Source organism: Lingula anatina, chromosome 8, assembly GCF_051362555.1.
Source record: "Lingula anatina isolate TDL-2025a chromosome 8, LinAna3.0, whole genome shotgun sequence".
Taxonomy (NCBI): domain Eukaryota; kingdom Metazoa; phylum Brachiopoda; class Lingulata; order Lingulida; family Lingulidae; genus Lingula; species Lingula anatina.
In genome coordinates, this window is record NC_141774.1 from 5903731 (window position 1) to 5917925 (window position 14195).

Below are 14195 nucleotides of genomic sequence, written 5' to 3' on the forward strand. Positions count from 1 at the left end.
TTGCTATGCCCTGTATTATGTCATGAAAATGAATGAGAGAACAGAAATCAGTTTCCATTGATGGTGAGGTTGACTGTGCACTCTGCCTCAGCTGACTGAGCATGAAGCTTGCATTCTCTCATTGGCCCATGTGCTTTGTACTCTTTATCACCTTGGAGTCTCCTAGGTAACAGATGTAAAAAAGAGACAATAGGTGTTCTCTGAATAGTCTATTTGTTTAGTGTTATTCTCATCACCTTGGAGTCTCCCAGGTAACAGATGTCAAAAAGATCTAAAAGGTGATCTTTGATTGGTCCATTTGCCTAGTACTTATCATCACCTTGGAGTCTCCTAGGTAACAGATGTCAAAAAGAGTCAATAGATGTTCTCTGATTGGTCCATTCACATACTAGTAGTTGTTCTACTGACCTTGAAGTCTCTAAAGTAACAGAAGTCAGGAATGTAAAAATTCAAAGTCATCAGCTGAAGAGAGGAAAAGGAGCACTTTATTTCAAGATTGGGGTTAAAATAGACGTAACTTTACCAGACAATATCTGAATGGGATGGTGTGAAAGCAAGACATTTGATATTAAAAACAAAAACATTACTGCTAAGAATGGACCAACACACATATTTAGTTTGAGCAGAGAATTTTAACTGACTATGGCAGAAGAAAGGCCAGAAGACATTTGCTTCAATTCTTTATTCATGAAGTGTGACACAACAAAGCTGAGGGAAAATGGAAATGCGTCCAACCTTATTGCTGATAAATTCAAGCAGGCAATAAGAAATGATATCAAAATTTATGAAGATTCATCAGCCGTAGTCTTGGAAGACCTTTCACCAAATGAAAAAAATTTTGTAATCTCTGACCAATGTCTGTCAGTGCCAAACTGTGAACCCAAACTGGACTTGACTCGCCTGGACAAACTAGCAGACACCATCGAGAATGACAGCAGGAGAGTTTCCGTGCCGTACACACTTATTTCCCATCATCCTGCATTGCGTATGGAGGCCTATCAACCAATCCACGAGATTGTCCATGAGCGCGTGATAGCGTGGAAAAATGCATTGCATGAAGAGCTGTTGCGACAAGTAGCTCTAGGAAACGAAAAATGTTTCAAGGAGGCACAACTCTACAGGAAAGATATTCAGACCATATACAAACAATTTGAAATTGCGTGTTCGAAGAAACTGAGCATGTGTAAAAAGAGGCTGTGTACTTTCTTCGATCTGCATAAGCTCCAACTTATTAATCGAACAATAAAGGAGTTGGACCTGGAGATACCCGACCCTACAACAACAAATGGAGACTTTGCATTGAGTGCTCGCTGCAAGTGCCAAGAATGCTCCATAGGTGATGATCACAACCAAGAAAAGCCCATCAAGGCTGGAACAAGTAATGATGTTAAAAGTACAATAGATGGCAGGAAATGTCAAGAAAAGCCAGATCCAGATCTTTGTGAAATTGCCCACAGTTTTATGACTGGTTTGAATAACTGTAAATCACATAAAAGAAAGATGCCTGACACTTTTGAAAAAGATATTAAAATGACAGGGGGTTCAAAGGGTGACTGCCTTTCTGAAACACCAAAAGGCACAATGGTAAGGCGTCAAAGTAAGCGTACACAAAAATATTGGGCCAGGAGACCACGTTGCAGAAGAAAGTTAGAGAAAGGTATTAACAAGAAAAGTGGCAAAGCAAAAATGTTGTTTTATGATTCAGCAGAGTCAGTTGAGCACCTGAAATTTTCAGATGGACTCAAGTCTGAGAAATGTAACTCTCAACATTCGATTGGTGAGCAAAGTTTACCTAGAAGATCAAAGCTGAGAAAAATTGATGTATTATCAAGATCACAAGGATACAACACTGATTCATCCAAAGATGGTACAGCAGTCAAAACTATAGATGGAGTCACTCACCAAGACAATACCAATGGTCATTCAGCCTTAATTGGTTATGCAAATGGTACAGAAGATGTCCACAAAGTTTTCCGTCCAGTGCCACTAAGACCTTACCATCTCCCACTACAGTGGCCATTCCCTCAACACCATTTGGTTAAAAACAATTTTGCATTAAGCTGCCATGGAGAAAACACCATTCCTCAGTTCTTATCAGCTTCAATGGATCCTATACCATTTCATACATATCCTGTGCCATGGAGCTTGTATGCCACTTCAGATAACTCACTGTCCTCACGCCTTCAATAACATACTGTAGAGGGCGTTGGGCACTGGAAAAAGACAATACTACAGAGGGCATGGTTGCTGAAATAAACCAGTCATTTTTTAAGTCATACTAATCTTTTCTTGGTGTAGTATTTATTTGGGCAGGGTGATATAAATGAAAATTTCATAAATGTTTTAAATATTGAAAGCTATATGGGAAAAACACCTCTTTGAAATGTTGGTTTCTTGGAAGAAACTTAAAGAATGAAATTGTACATTTTCACTTGAATTGGCTGCTTTATAGACATTGCTGTATTTAGGTTATTGAAACTTTAGCATATTGAAACAAGTTTTATGGAGAAAGAAGGAAATGGAAACAATAATATGGAGACTAATTGCCAATGAATGGAGGTGGTCAGCTTACATTTTTACCATCTCAGAATTTTTAGAATTATTTGATTTTATATATTCAATTGTTGTTGAAAATATGAACAGATGCCACTTTTTCATGATTAAACAAAAGCTTTTAGTGATAGATGAATAATTTGACTTATAATGAGTTGATATGGAATGATTTTAATAAATGATAGAGATACCAGAAGATAAAAAAATTGTGAATTTTTATGTATTGTAATCTAGACGAGTAGTAACAACCTTTTAATCTAGTCATGGTAAGTAGTATTAAAGACATGAATAATGTTGAGAAATTATAGGTGTACAGTGGTTTCTCTTGAAATAAGAAATTTTTCATCTTTGAATTATTTTTGATATGTATTACAAGAAGGAAATTACAATTTGATTTTAATTAATATTATTGTCTTTTTAGAAAAACCTGCAGGCTTCAGAGTTCCTCCAGAATGTGGTGTATATAAACCTACAGATGTCAGAGGAAGAGAAGGTCAGTTCAAGGTCAAAGGTTGAAAGGTCAAAGGTTGCAAGGTCAAAGGTCAACATTTTAGGTCAAGGTTGAAAGTTGTTTGAAAAGGGGAGCTTTCTTTGCCAAAGTTTTATTTTATATATTTATACTTCTCTTTAGTTTGTCACCACTTTGTAAGCTTGTCTTTGCTACCTTTTTAAAAACATTTAAAAATTTTTCAAAATTTAAAAGAAAAATATTTTTCTCAAGTATTCATAAAGAAGGTTGAAGTTTGCACATGTATTTATTCATGTATTCATACAGTATTACCTCCTGGTGTTTTATGAAGATGATAGAGTCTACAGACATTATATAGGCACTAAGATCTTGGCAGTTACTTTATATGTTTGGACAACATGAATAAGAAAAATGATTTCGTTGAAAAATTAAATTTTAAGTATGTAAAATTTTTAAAAGTTATTACCTACTTGTTATGTTTAAAATGTCTAAAAAAGAGAAATCTTTGCAAATAAAAGTACATATGAGAAAAATCTTAAGGGTTTAAAAATTTAAGATCGTTACCATAATGTGAATACTGTTACACTCAATAGGTTCTCCGCTACAGCACCCTGGCTAATCTATACGAGCAAATCAATTTCCACAGAAAGGCAGCCTTCTTCAAGCGAGTCGCTGCCATGCAGAGCGTCGCTCCAACTGTGCCAAATCCTTCGTGGGAACGCTGTCATCAGCTTCTGATGCAGTCATTGAAAGGATACAGTATTACATTGGACTACAGAGAGAGGGTCCAAGGTTGGTGTTATATCAGTTGGCAGTGTGGTTTCTTTTGTTGTACATTTTCTGTCTCTCTCTTTGTGTGTTTGTTTGGTTTTGTGTGTGTGTGTGTGTGTGTGTGTTTGTTTGTTTGTTTGTTTGTTTTTGTGTGTGTTGTAATGAAGAACTGAAAAGGATTTTTTCTTTCTGTAAAAAACACATTAAGAAGCCATTATATGAATTATAACATAGTTTGAATATGAATTGTTTGCATACTTATGAGTACAGAGTATTTCTCATATTTTTGTAAAAAGCACCATGTAAAGAAATTCGTCTCTCTTTTTTTGACATTTGTGCCACATTTGAAATTCCTACGTAAAACAATTTCTGTAATTTTCCCATAATTCCAGGAGAAGCTGTGGGCTGGCCTATCGTTCAGTCCCGGGTACTACATGAAGTGGTCTACTGCGCCAGGAAACTGGGGAATGTGCCTCTGATTATAAGGTACAGGAGGGGGGAGATACAGGGTGGGCCAGGAAACTGGGGAATGTGCCTCTGATTATAAGGTACAGGAGGGGGGAGATACAGGGTGGGCCAGGAAACTGGGGAATGTGCCTCTGATTATAAGGTACAGGAGGGGGGAGATACAGGGTGCGCCAGGAAACTGGGGAATGTGCCTCTGATTATAAGGTACAGGAGGGGGGAGATAAAGGGTGCGCCAGGAAACTGGGGAATGTGCCTCTGATTATAAGGTACAGGAGGGGGGAGATACAGGGTGGGCCAGGAAACTGGGGAATGTGCTACTGATTATAAGGTACAGGAGGGGGGAGATACAGGGTGGGCCAGGAAACTGGGGAATGTACCACTGATTATAAGGTACAGGAGGGGGGAGATACAGGGTGGGCCAGGAAACTGGGGAATGTGCCTCTGATTATAAGGTACAGGAGGGGGGAGATACAGGGTGGGCCAGGAAACTGGGGAATGTGCCTCTGATTATAAGGTACAGGAGGGGGGAGATACAGGGTGGGCCAGGAAATAGGGGAATGCGCCCCTGATTATAAGGCACAGGAGGAGGGAGATACAGAGTGGCTAAAAAATGTGCCCTTTTTGGATTTTAGACCCTTTTCACTTTGTGTGGGTTACTTTTCTGTTTTGTATTATTTTGGCAGATCTTCAAATGTAACTATGCTAGTGGGTGCAGAAGTTAAGTTACTATGGCTCCCAAAACCTATAAAATTATTTTTGAGACACAATTCATCTCTTCTCTTATATGTAGTTTTCTATTATTATTATTATTATTATTATTATTATTATTATTATTATTCCACAGACACATGACTCACCTTCTTCACATGATGCACCACTACCTGACCCCCCAGGAGAAGAGAGAGCTGTCCAACCTCCTGGAGACCTACACCTGTCATCATGAGGGTCTTAACCAGCCCATAGCCCTGGACAGTGGTCAGATCTTGCCCGCTGCACCCTTGTTGAATTTACCTCAGGTCAGGTGAGTGACCGGCTGTTATCACAGGGATGCCGTTTTCACAACAGGTTTTATTGTAAGACCTGATACTTATGTCTTACCCTAAAAGGAGGGAAGTGGTGGTGCTGGTGAAACTTAGAATGCAATTGCCCACTGATCTGAAGAGAGTTATGCTTGTTAAGTGTGTGTGTGTGTGTGTGTGTGTGTGTGTGTGTGTGTGTGTGTGTGTGTGTGTGTGTGCGTGCGTGCGTGCATGCGTGCGTGTGTGTGTGTATATGTCTGAGAGTGTTTATGTGTGTATATATGAATGTTTGGTGTGCATTTAAAGTAATATATATCCAGTCCAGTTTTTATGTGTTTTTCAGAGTCATGAAACTAATGAATCTCCCGCTCCACCTGCGCCCTGTGGCCATCAAGTCCAGGCTGACCCCGGATAGAGAGCAGTCTCCTAGTCCTTTCATCTACTCCCCCTTACAGTTCTCTGCGCCCATGGGCAGAGTCAGGAAGGACAGGTCTAAAATGGGTGAGTGGAGGATTGTTTCCAAATTCTACTTCCCTTAACAGTCTCCAAATTCTTTATTATACCCCATTACAAATTCCACGTTATTTCATGTATTTCTAGTCCAGAATTTTTGCTTTTAATCCACCTTTCTTACTTGAATTCATTCTACTCCTTACAGTTCGCAATATTAAAATCTGCTCTCTCAAAGTTTTTATAACTTTCACCTAAAAAATTAATTAACGTTGTTTTATTTCATTTTTTATGTGTGCTCAGATGTGTAGATATAGATTGGTTTGATAACAATTATTGTAAATTGTCTGTTGTTGCAGACTTCCAGTGGGTGATGGATGATGTGTGTGAGGTGGCGCTCCAGGTCTTCAACCTCATGCCATATGAACTGAAGGTGTCCAATGTGGTGAGTGCTCTCTCTCTCTCTCTCTCTCTCTCTCTCTCTCTCTCTCTCTCTCTCTCTCTCTCTCACACACACACACACACACGTTCAGACACTATCAGGCACGCACACACTCTCTCTCTCTAACCATACACACGTGCACTCGTACACTCTCTCTCAGATGGACATGCTCTCTCACATGCACACACACACACACACACTTTTTCTCCCTTTCTCTCTCTCTCTCTCTCTCTCTCTCTCTCTCTCTCTCTCTCTCTCTCTCTCTCTCTCTCTCTCTCTCTCTCTCTCTCTCTCTCTCTCTCTGGTTATTATACTTAAATGAAATTAAAAGAATACCATTAACTGGTGTTTTTTTTCAAAAACAAGTTTTTATTTATTTAGTAATTTTTTACATGATACTTATTTTTGGAACTATTACATTCAGGCCCTGCTGACGGATGGAGTGGACTTTGTCTCCCACCCGTCCAGCATGTCCCTCCAGGCCAATTCTGGCCCCTATGTGGTCAAGGTACTGGGGACACCCAAGGGTGCTGGACAGTTAAATATCATTGGTAAGTGGTAAACGGCCCCTGTAAAAAGGTAAATAGATTAAATTGATTTTCATATTTGAAAGTATTTAATTCTTTTAAAAACTTCATTGAAAATTTCTTATCTGCAGAAGTTATTATAGGTAATATTAATGCTAATAAATAGTGTATATATCTTTTAGAAACTGAATTGAAAACTTCTTATAATCTATTCTGTGGAATTATTAACATAGTATAACTCATGCATTATCATTTTATTTTATAACATATTTTCCAAGGCAACACAATCATTAAATATTTTCTATTTTAGTTTGTTCTTTTAAATAAATATTTTATATTCACCCAGGCTACACAACCACTGTACTGGGAGTGAGGAACAACTGTAAACTACGCGATATACCGAGGATACGTGAGACGCAGTACACCGTGGAGGTTATTCCGCCATTGCCCCAGTTACAGGTCACGACCTCGGTGCCTAGATCGCGGAGCTACAGCAACCTGGATGAGATTCTGAAGAAAGAGAGTGCAATATTGACTGTGTTTGCAGGAGAAAGGTGGGTGAATGTGGGTGCATGCGTGTGCATGTGCAAAATCACATCATTGACTTTGTTCACAGGAGAAAAGTACGATGACAGAATCGTTCTATGTTCTAATTCATTACACTCAAATCAGAATAAAATATTTGTAGTATAGATAAGGGTGCAGTGTTAGGGGTGGAAGCACTCATTTCTGGGTGGAAGTGCTCATTTAGTTCCATGTGCTTTATTTCCGCTTTAGCATTTTAACATTGAATATTGTCATAATATGGTGAGCTCTGTCTCTCTCTGTCTTCCTCTATTTTTTTTTTTTTTTTTTCACAATGTAAAATGAGTTCTGGCTACTTATATAATTCCCTCGTAAAACATATTCAATCAAAACGAAAGGTTTTGAAAAAAATTAACTACAAACCAATTGATTGTGAAACTATCATTTTTTCCTCAGGGTTCTCTGTTATATAACCATCTTTATCATTTTATGATTTCCATCTTCCATGCTTCTTAAATAAACAGTCTTGTACACCTCTTCTTGCTGCCGTGGTAGCCCCACCTAATCGTAAACTGCTTAACTGAATTTGTTTTTATCTAGACCAATACTCTGAAAAGCTGATAATATTATTTCCTTGCTCTTCTGCAGGAAATATAATTGTTTCCTCTTCTTTACTTATATGCTTTTACTTTTTTTGCAAAAATACACAGACTGAAAAATAAATACGTCCATATTTTCTTTAATCTCAGCTAAAGTCAAGTACCTAGATAAAAGGGCTACAGGACATGTCTTAGAAAAAGTTTTTGCTATGCATATGTCCACTTCAGTCTTGTAGACATCAGTTTTGCTTCTTTTCAAGTGGATATTTATATGATCGTTGAAAAATGTTATGTCCTTGTTCTTAATGTGTGACAATTCTGAGAAGTGAATAAAACCTGCATGACCCAAAATGCACATACACGTGTTCAAAACCCCGATTTCCAGTCTTCAAATTTTACCTTATCTTTCTTACATGATTTTTCAGTTGACTCAGGTCAGGTCCAAAATCAATCTCTTCTCTCTGTTTTGTGCTATGCTTCAAGGACTAACAATGCAAGGTCTGAAAGGTGCTTGAACTATGCAACCTGTATTTGACAAATCTTTGATTATAGTGTTTGTAACAAAATTTGCATTTTTTTGTAGCAGATCTGTTGTTTTTCATAAACATAGATGGAGGATTAGAAATGAAAGGAATGTCATTATCATTCTCTATGATGTTTACAATGGTGGAAAAAGTGTTTAATATGTCTTTTCAGAATTGTAAATGTTTCTTTCCCATTTCATTTGCGTAGTTGCTTTTTTGTAATTGGTGAAGCGCTCAGTTTTCGGCTGCTCAGATCCTTCACTCATCGCCAGCGTAGTAAAAAATCTTGTTATCATTACTGGTTTGTCATTTGGCGGCAGAGGGGTCAGCAATGCGGATGTATTTATTACGTTGGCACACTTTCTCTTCTAGGCCTGTAATGATCTGTATAGATTTAGAATCTTTGTTTTCATGTGCTCTTGACTCTAGCATTTCAAACCTATCCAGAATGCCTAAATTGAAGTTATATGCAACTTTGTTTCCTTCCCCTTTCAATTGTGTATCTTGGGAAAGGTTAATCTTTTTCTCGATTGATTCGATGGAATGAGATTGTTGTTCAGAAAATGATTCAAACTGGTTCTGAACTATCATCTTTAGTAAATCAAAGGCTTCACCCACATTGAGGGTTCTGCTGTTATCTTCGAGCAGTTCGGACTCCTCAGGGAAATCATTCCCTACTTGTGTCTCACACTGGACATGAAAAAGCCATCGATTGACCTAACCCTACCTAAAACCTGCTTTACCTCATCACCCTATATTTGATGATACTACTCAAGTGCCGAACAGTTCACACAGAATCATACCACGTGTCTGTGTACCTACAACAAATATATTTATCAACTGTTCACAGGAAAAAGGTGCATGCATGTAAGAAATCGCAATATTGGTTGTGTGCGCACATTTTATTTATAAAGTTTTTTTTTTTTTAACTGTGTGTTGACTTTCGTAATAAATTGTATGACAAGACTGAGAATGGTTCCACTTATATTTGCATTAGACTGGCTGAAATCTCCATGAGAGAGACATAACCTTGTGAATAAGACTTAATTGTAGGTCCAGTAATGGATTAAAGTACATAGAGATATACATACGAACAAACATGCAAACGTTATATACATACATACATACTTCTTTTTTTCTTTCTTTCGTCCTTTCTTTCTTTCTTTCTTTATTCATTAATTGATTTATTTATTTATTTATTTATTTATTTATTTATTTATTTATTTATTTATTTATTTATCGTGGCCACTTTTGTTTCAGTTTTGAGTGTCAAGTGATGCTGACCAACACTGGTAGTTATCCCATAGAGGTGGTAGAGCTGGCCCTGGACTCCAAGGGGAAAGATAAAGGTTAGATGGGATCATAAACCTTTTATTTTATTGTGAATAATAAAAAAATAATAATAATTTTTATAATAATAAGGAGAAGATTTTTAGATTTTAATTATGATTTCTCAATAAACATCATTAATTTATTATTATTATTATTATTATTATTATTATTATTATTATTATTATAAATAATAATGTTTATTGAGAAATCACAATTTTCACATATTTGACTATATACATCATATTTGACATTATAATAAAGATTTTGCCATACTCATAATATGAAGTTATTTTCCAAGTTTTTGTCAGTGTGTAGAGCTGCTTGAGATTTTAATAATTATAATTATGATGAATTATTGCTTTTATTATTATTGTTAACTCTGCTAACTAGGACTGGATTCAAAAGAAAAAGATGAAGGTTAGCTTGCATAAAATACTCTGTATTCCAGTGTTATTTTAGAATACTTAAGAAATAAAAGAAAAAAGTCACTGTGATGATACACAAGAGAAATCAAGCATAGGCCTTGGAACTAAAAGTAAGGTATTAGATGTGACATTAAGGCTGTTTAAATAGTGTCATTGACACTTTTGTAATTATTTTTTTACATTTATGAATTTTTTAAATTATTTTAGAAATGGATGAGGTTTTTGTATGGAACATGGAAAGTTTGCAGTCCCAGCTTCCTATAGCTCCAGGTAGCCATGCTTGCTTCACCATCTTTATCCATGGGGTCAGCAACTTCATTTCCAAGGAGTCCACTGTGATAGATGGTGAGTTTGAGGGTAGTGTTGTAGACATTTTCATTTGAATTAAGACAAAAGGTTCTCTTTGTTAAGTATTTGTTGCAACTTCAACTGAGAAGTCAGTTTAACAATCCAAATTTTGTATTTTGTCAACTAGTTTAAATATGTCTGATTATGTTTGTAAAGAAAAAATAAAATTTTGATAAAGATCCTGTGTTTTATGTAGTAGAAAAGTGTAAATGGACAAATGTTCAAATTTGTTGTGTTTTTATTAATTAAATTCTGAAATACTCCAGTGTATTTTCCCATATTAAAGGCAGTAATGTAGAATATGCCAAATGAAAAATAAGTAAATAAATAAAATGAATGAGTATATAAATGAGTAAAATTAAATAAATAAATAGGTACATGATTTAGAATTAGAATAACAATAGAGAAAAAACATAAAAACTTTGGTTTCATCCAGATAAATCTGCTCAACTTAGTCCCGCTCGACGGCCTCGCTCCACGGGTTTGTCAGACTTGTCTACTGTAGCCCTCAAGTCTTCCCAGTCTTGGAATGATCTGGTATTGGTGGACCACAGTGCAAAGGTGGGTGTCTGCTCTATCACATCTAACATAATATCACATTTCAAGTCTTCCCAGTCTTGGAATGATCTGGTATTGGTGGACCACAGTGCAAAGGTGGATGTCTCTTCTATCACATTATCACATCTAACATAATATCACATTTCAAGTCGTGTCTCCTCCACCTCATTATCACACCTAACATAATATCACATTATCCCACCTAATGGCGTATCACAGCCTAGCCCAACATCACATTGGTAGTTTGCTGATGCAGTTGATGGCCACACCTGCTCCAATTTATCACAGTTTGTTAATGCTCACAACACAGCATCACATTTCACACTTGTCACAATTTAATCTAGCAAGGTCTTTTTCAGTTCCACAGTCAGTAAAATCAAGCCATAGGCCTGTTTAGAAATACAATACGCCCCAGATATAGCCTTCCATCGTTTAAATGCTATTACTTTTTGATTGTCCTGTAAATTAATATTAGACAATCTTTTTATTGCAAATATGTTCAAGTCCTCCCTATGCTTTGCAGTTGAATGAATTCTTTTTTAATTTGTTAATTTTGTTTACATTTATTTGTAATTAAATTATTTATATGTTAACCAGATCATCCAGGCCACCTTCAAGTTCAAGTACAGCGGTGGTCCCGGTCTAGAGCGCGGTTTCTGCCGCCATTGCGTGGTACCCATGAACATCGCCATTCAACCCGCCGTGGTCATGAAGGCCTGGGACGTGGTGGCCGGAGACACCTGTGATACTTGTAAACTGGTCCTCGATGTCCAGAACACTACTGACCACTGGGCTGAGCTGACCACTGGAGATCTGGCCATGTCCTCTGATGACACAGTCCTGACCTCTGGGAAGACTCCTGTGACCCCTGGTGACCTTCCAATGACCTTTGGTGACCCTCCTGTGACCTCTGTTACACCAGGTGCAGTAACATTGGCAGAGAAAAAGACAAAAAGGTGAGACATGAGGACAGTACTAACAGGTTCTAATTTGAAACAGAAATTAATTATTTATAAATTGACAAATCTTTTCATGGGGAATTGTAATGTCAAAGGTATGTATTGCACTGAAAACTTGGGCCACAATCCATAATTATTTTATATTATTTAAGTGCAATGTTAAAAACTTCAAAGGTTTAATTTTTACGGCCTGACATCCTCAAGATCAGCATACTTCATGTTATAATTTTATTGATGTTCATTCCTGAAGTGAATTAACCTGTCTGAAGAGATTTAACCTGAGTGTCATGCGCGCTAATCAGAGTTATCGTCCACATTCACCAACACTGTCTTGATCCGGTAAAAATTTAAAGTCAGGTATTAAGTGAAAGCTTGTTGTGATTTATTTATTTATTCATTCACTTATTTATTTATTTATTTATTTATTTATTTATTTATTTATTTTTTTATTTAACAGGATATGGATTCCTATCAGGAGGTGCAAAATACAAGAACTATATGACATTCCATTAGAAAACGACAATGAAGACGTAGAAAGTAGTGAACCTGTTCACAGGCGACACAGAGACTCTTTATCGCACCATCTCCATGACGACGCAGAAGGATCAGACGTTGCAGAAAAGATACAGGAAGAGTGCCTTAAATATTTGTCTGAATTTGTGGACATTCGATGGAGTATCCCTCACCTACAGAAGTCTGGGAAGATTGCTGTGGATAAACTGCCGTGGAGTGATGCTCAGTTGGAGCTTGTGAGAGAGACTCCTATTCACTGGGGTAGGCATGATGAAATGAAAAAAGAATAGAAAATTTAATTGAATTTAATTTAATGTTAAATGATTCAAATTAATTAAAGTAACTTAATGTGTTATATAAACATAAGAGAATTTAGAAAATTTATTTTGTGGTAAAAAATGTAGATTTTATTTACATCTGGAAACAGAGGAAAAATGTGCATGTCAATAAATGCTTTATCACATCCACTAGATAAAACTAAGATGTTATTTTTGTTATATTTTCAGATATTTCTTTAAACAAAAGAGGTTACAGTGGGGAAGCACATCAGTTCAACACTGGGGAGCTGGTACAGCTAGACGTCAGCCTTACTTGTCACTCAGGTGAAACACCATTTTATAAAACAGAAATTAGACTCCAGTCCAAAGCTACTGACTAGTAAATTAATTTTCGTGTCAAATGTGTTTTTAAAACGTAATGAATCTGATTTGGCTAGTGGAAATTTGACAGTGTCTCCTGATAAATTCTCTCTCTCTCTCCGGATTAATGTTTTGCAATTTATAATATTATTGAGAGGGGGCGTCTCGATAGTCCGAAGGTTCATTGGTCCGAAGGTCCTAAAAAATGTAACATTTTCATCGTTTTTTTAATCAAGGGTTCATTGGTCCGAAGGTTCTGTAATGAACATTCGGACCAATGAACCTTCGGACAATTGAACCTTTGGACTATTGCTACGGCCCCATTGAGAGCAGTTAGTTTTCTGAATTCCTTTTGTCCCAGTGGCTATAGTGACTATAGTGGTGTGTATAGGACCCGAAAAGTTGTTTTAAAACACAGAATTACTTTTCAGCAGTATTCTCTACACATAAAGACAGGAAAGTTAAATTGATTGCAGTCAATCACTCCCCCTAGTGAGAATTGCTCACAGGTCAACCAACTCCTAAAGACTTGTAGTTATTCAGCCTGATAATGCTCTTGTGAATGGAGCTAAATGTAGTTATTTTGTAAATATGGTTCCAAAGTTAGTAATTATCATCACAGAATGTTATTAAATAATTATTTGTGAGATAAGATTTATTCTCATTCTTACAGTAGCTGATTCAGAAGGTAAATTGTTTGATTTAACTTAAGTTTCAAATAATATTTTCCAGATTTCCCTATCCCAGAATGCACTCTATCAGTACAGTGCCACAGGAAGTACAATCCAGACTTGTCATGTGATCGTCATGTGACTATAACAGGACAGTCTTGTAAAAATACACCTGAGGTTTGTTCATTTGTTTTGATGCATGTTTTCGCAAATGTGATCAATTTTTTTTGTTATTTTCTTTTTTATACATTTATATGTCCATTTTGTAGTTAAAAAAAAAATTACAAGTAATTTTTTTTTCAAAAATGATAATGGAACATGTTGACTATTTGTTTTGTATTATTTGTTTATTATTATTATTTCTTACTATTTTCTTACTTATTATTATTTCTTGCAATAAATTT

At 36.4% G+C, this 14195-nt stretch overlaps 1 protein-coding gene across 4 annotated transcripts in view; it reads left to right on the plus strand.

Annotated features, from left to right (window-relative positions):
* Positions 1-14195, plus strand: part of LOC106173773 (trafficking protein particle complex subunit 9-like) — a 31446-nt gene that overhangs the window by 12402 nt on the left and 4849 nt on the right. For 3 of the 4 annotated variants that reach the window (XM_087019185.1, XM_087019184.1, XM_087019187.1), the window contains 16 exons: positions 2975-3046; positions 3616-3814; positions 4186-4279; positions 5106-5282; positions 5624-5781; positions 6090-6175; positions 6597-6723; positions 7046-7253; positions 9608-9696; positions 10070-10096; positions 10312-10449; positions 10889-11013; positions 11608-11966; positions 12427-12743; positions 12989-13084; positions 13853-13968. In XM_087019185.1, the coding sequence (XP_086875311.1) occupies positions 2975-3046; positions 3616-3814; positions 4186-4279; positions 5106-5282; positions 5624-5781; positions 6090-6175; positions 6597-6723; positions 7046-7253; positions 9608-9696; positions 10070-10096; positions 10312-10449; positions 10889-11013; positions 11608-11966; positions 12427-12743; positions 12989-13084; positions 13853-13968 (2388 nt within the window). The remainder of the gene's footprint in view (positions 1-2974; positions 3047-3615; positions 3815-4185; positions 4280-5105; positions 5283-5623; positions 5782-6089; positions 6176-6596; positions 6724-7045; positions 7254-9607; positions 9697-10069; positions 10097-10311; positions 10450-10888; positions 11014-11607; positions 11967-12426; positions 12744-12988; positions 13085-13852; positions 13969-14195) is intronic. The other variant, XM_087019186.1, reaches the window with a different exon arrangement.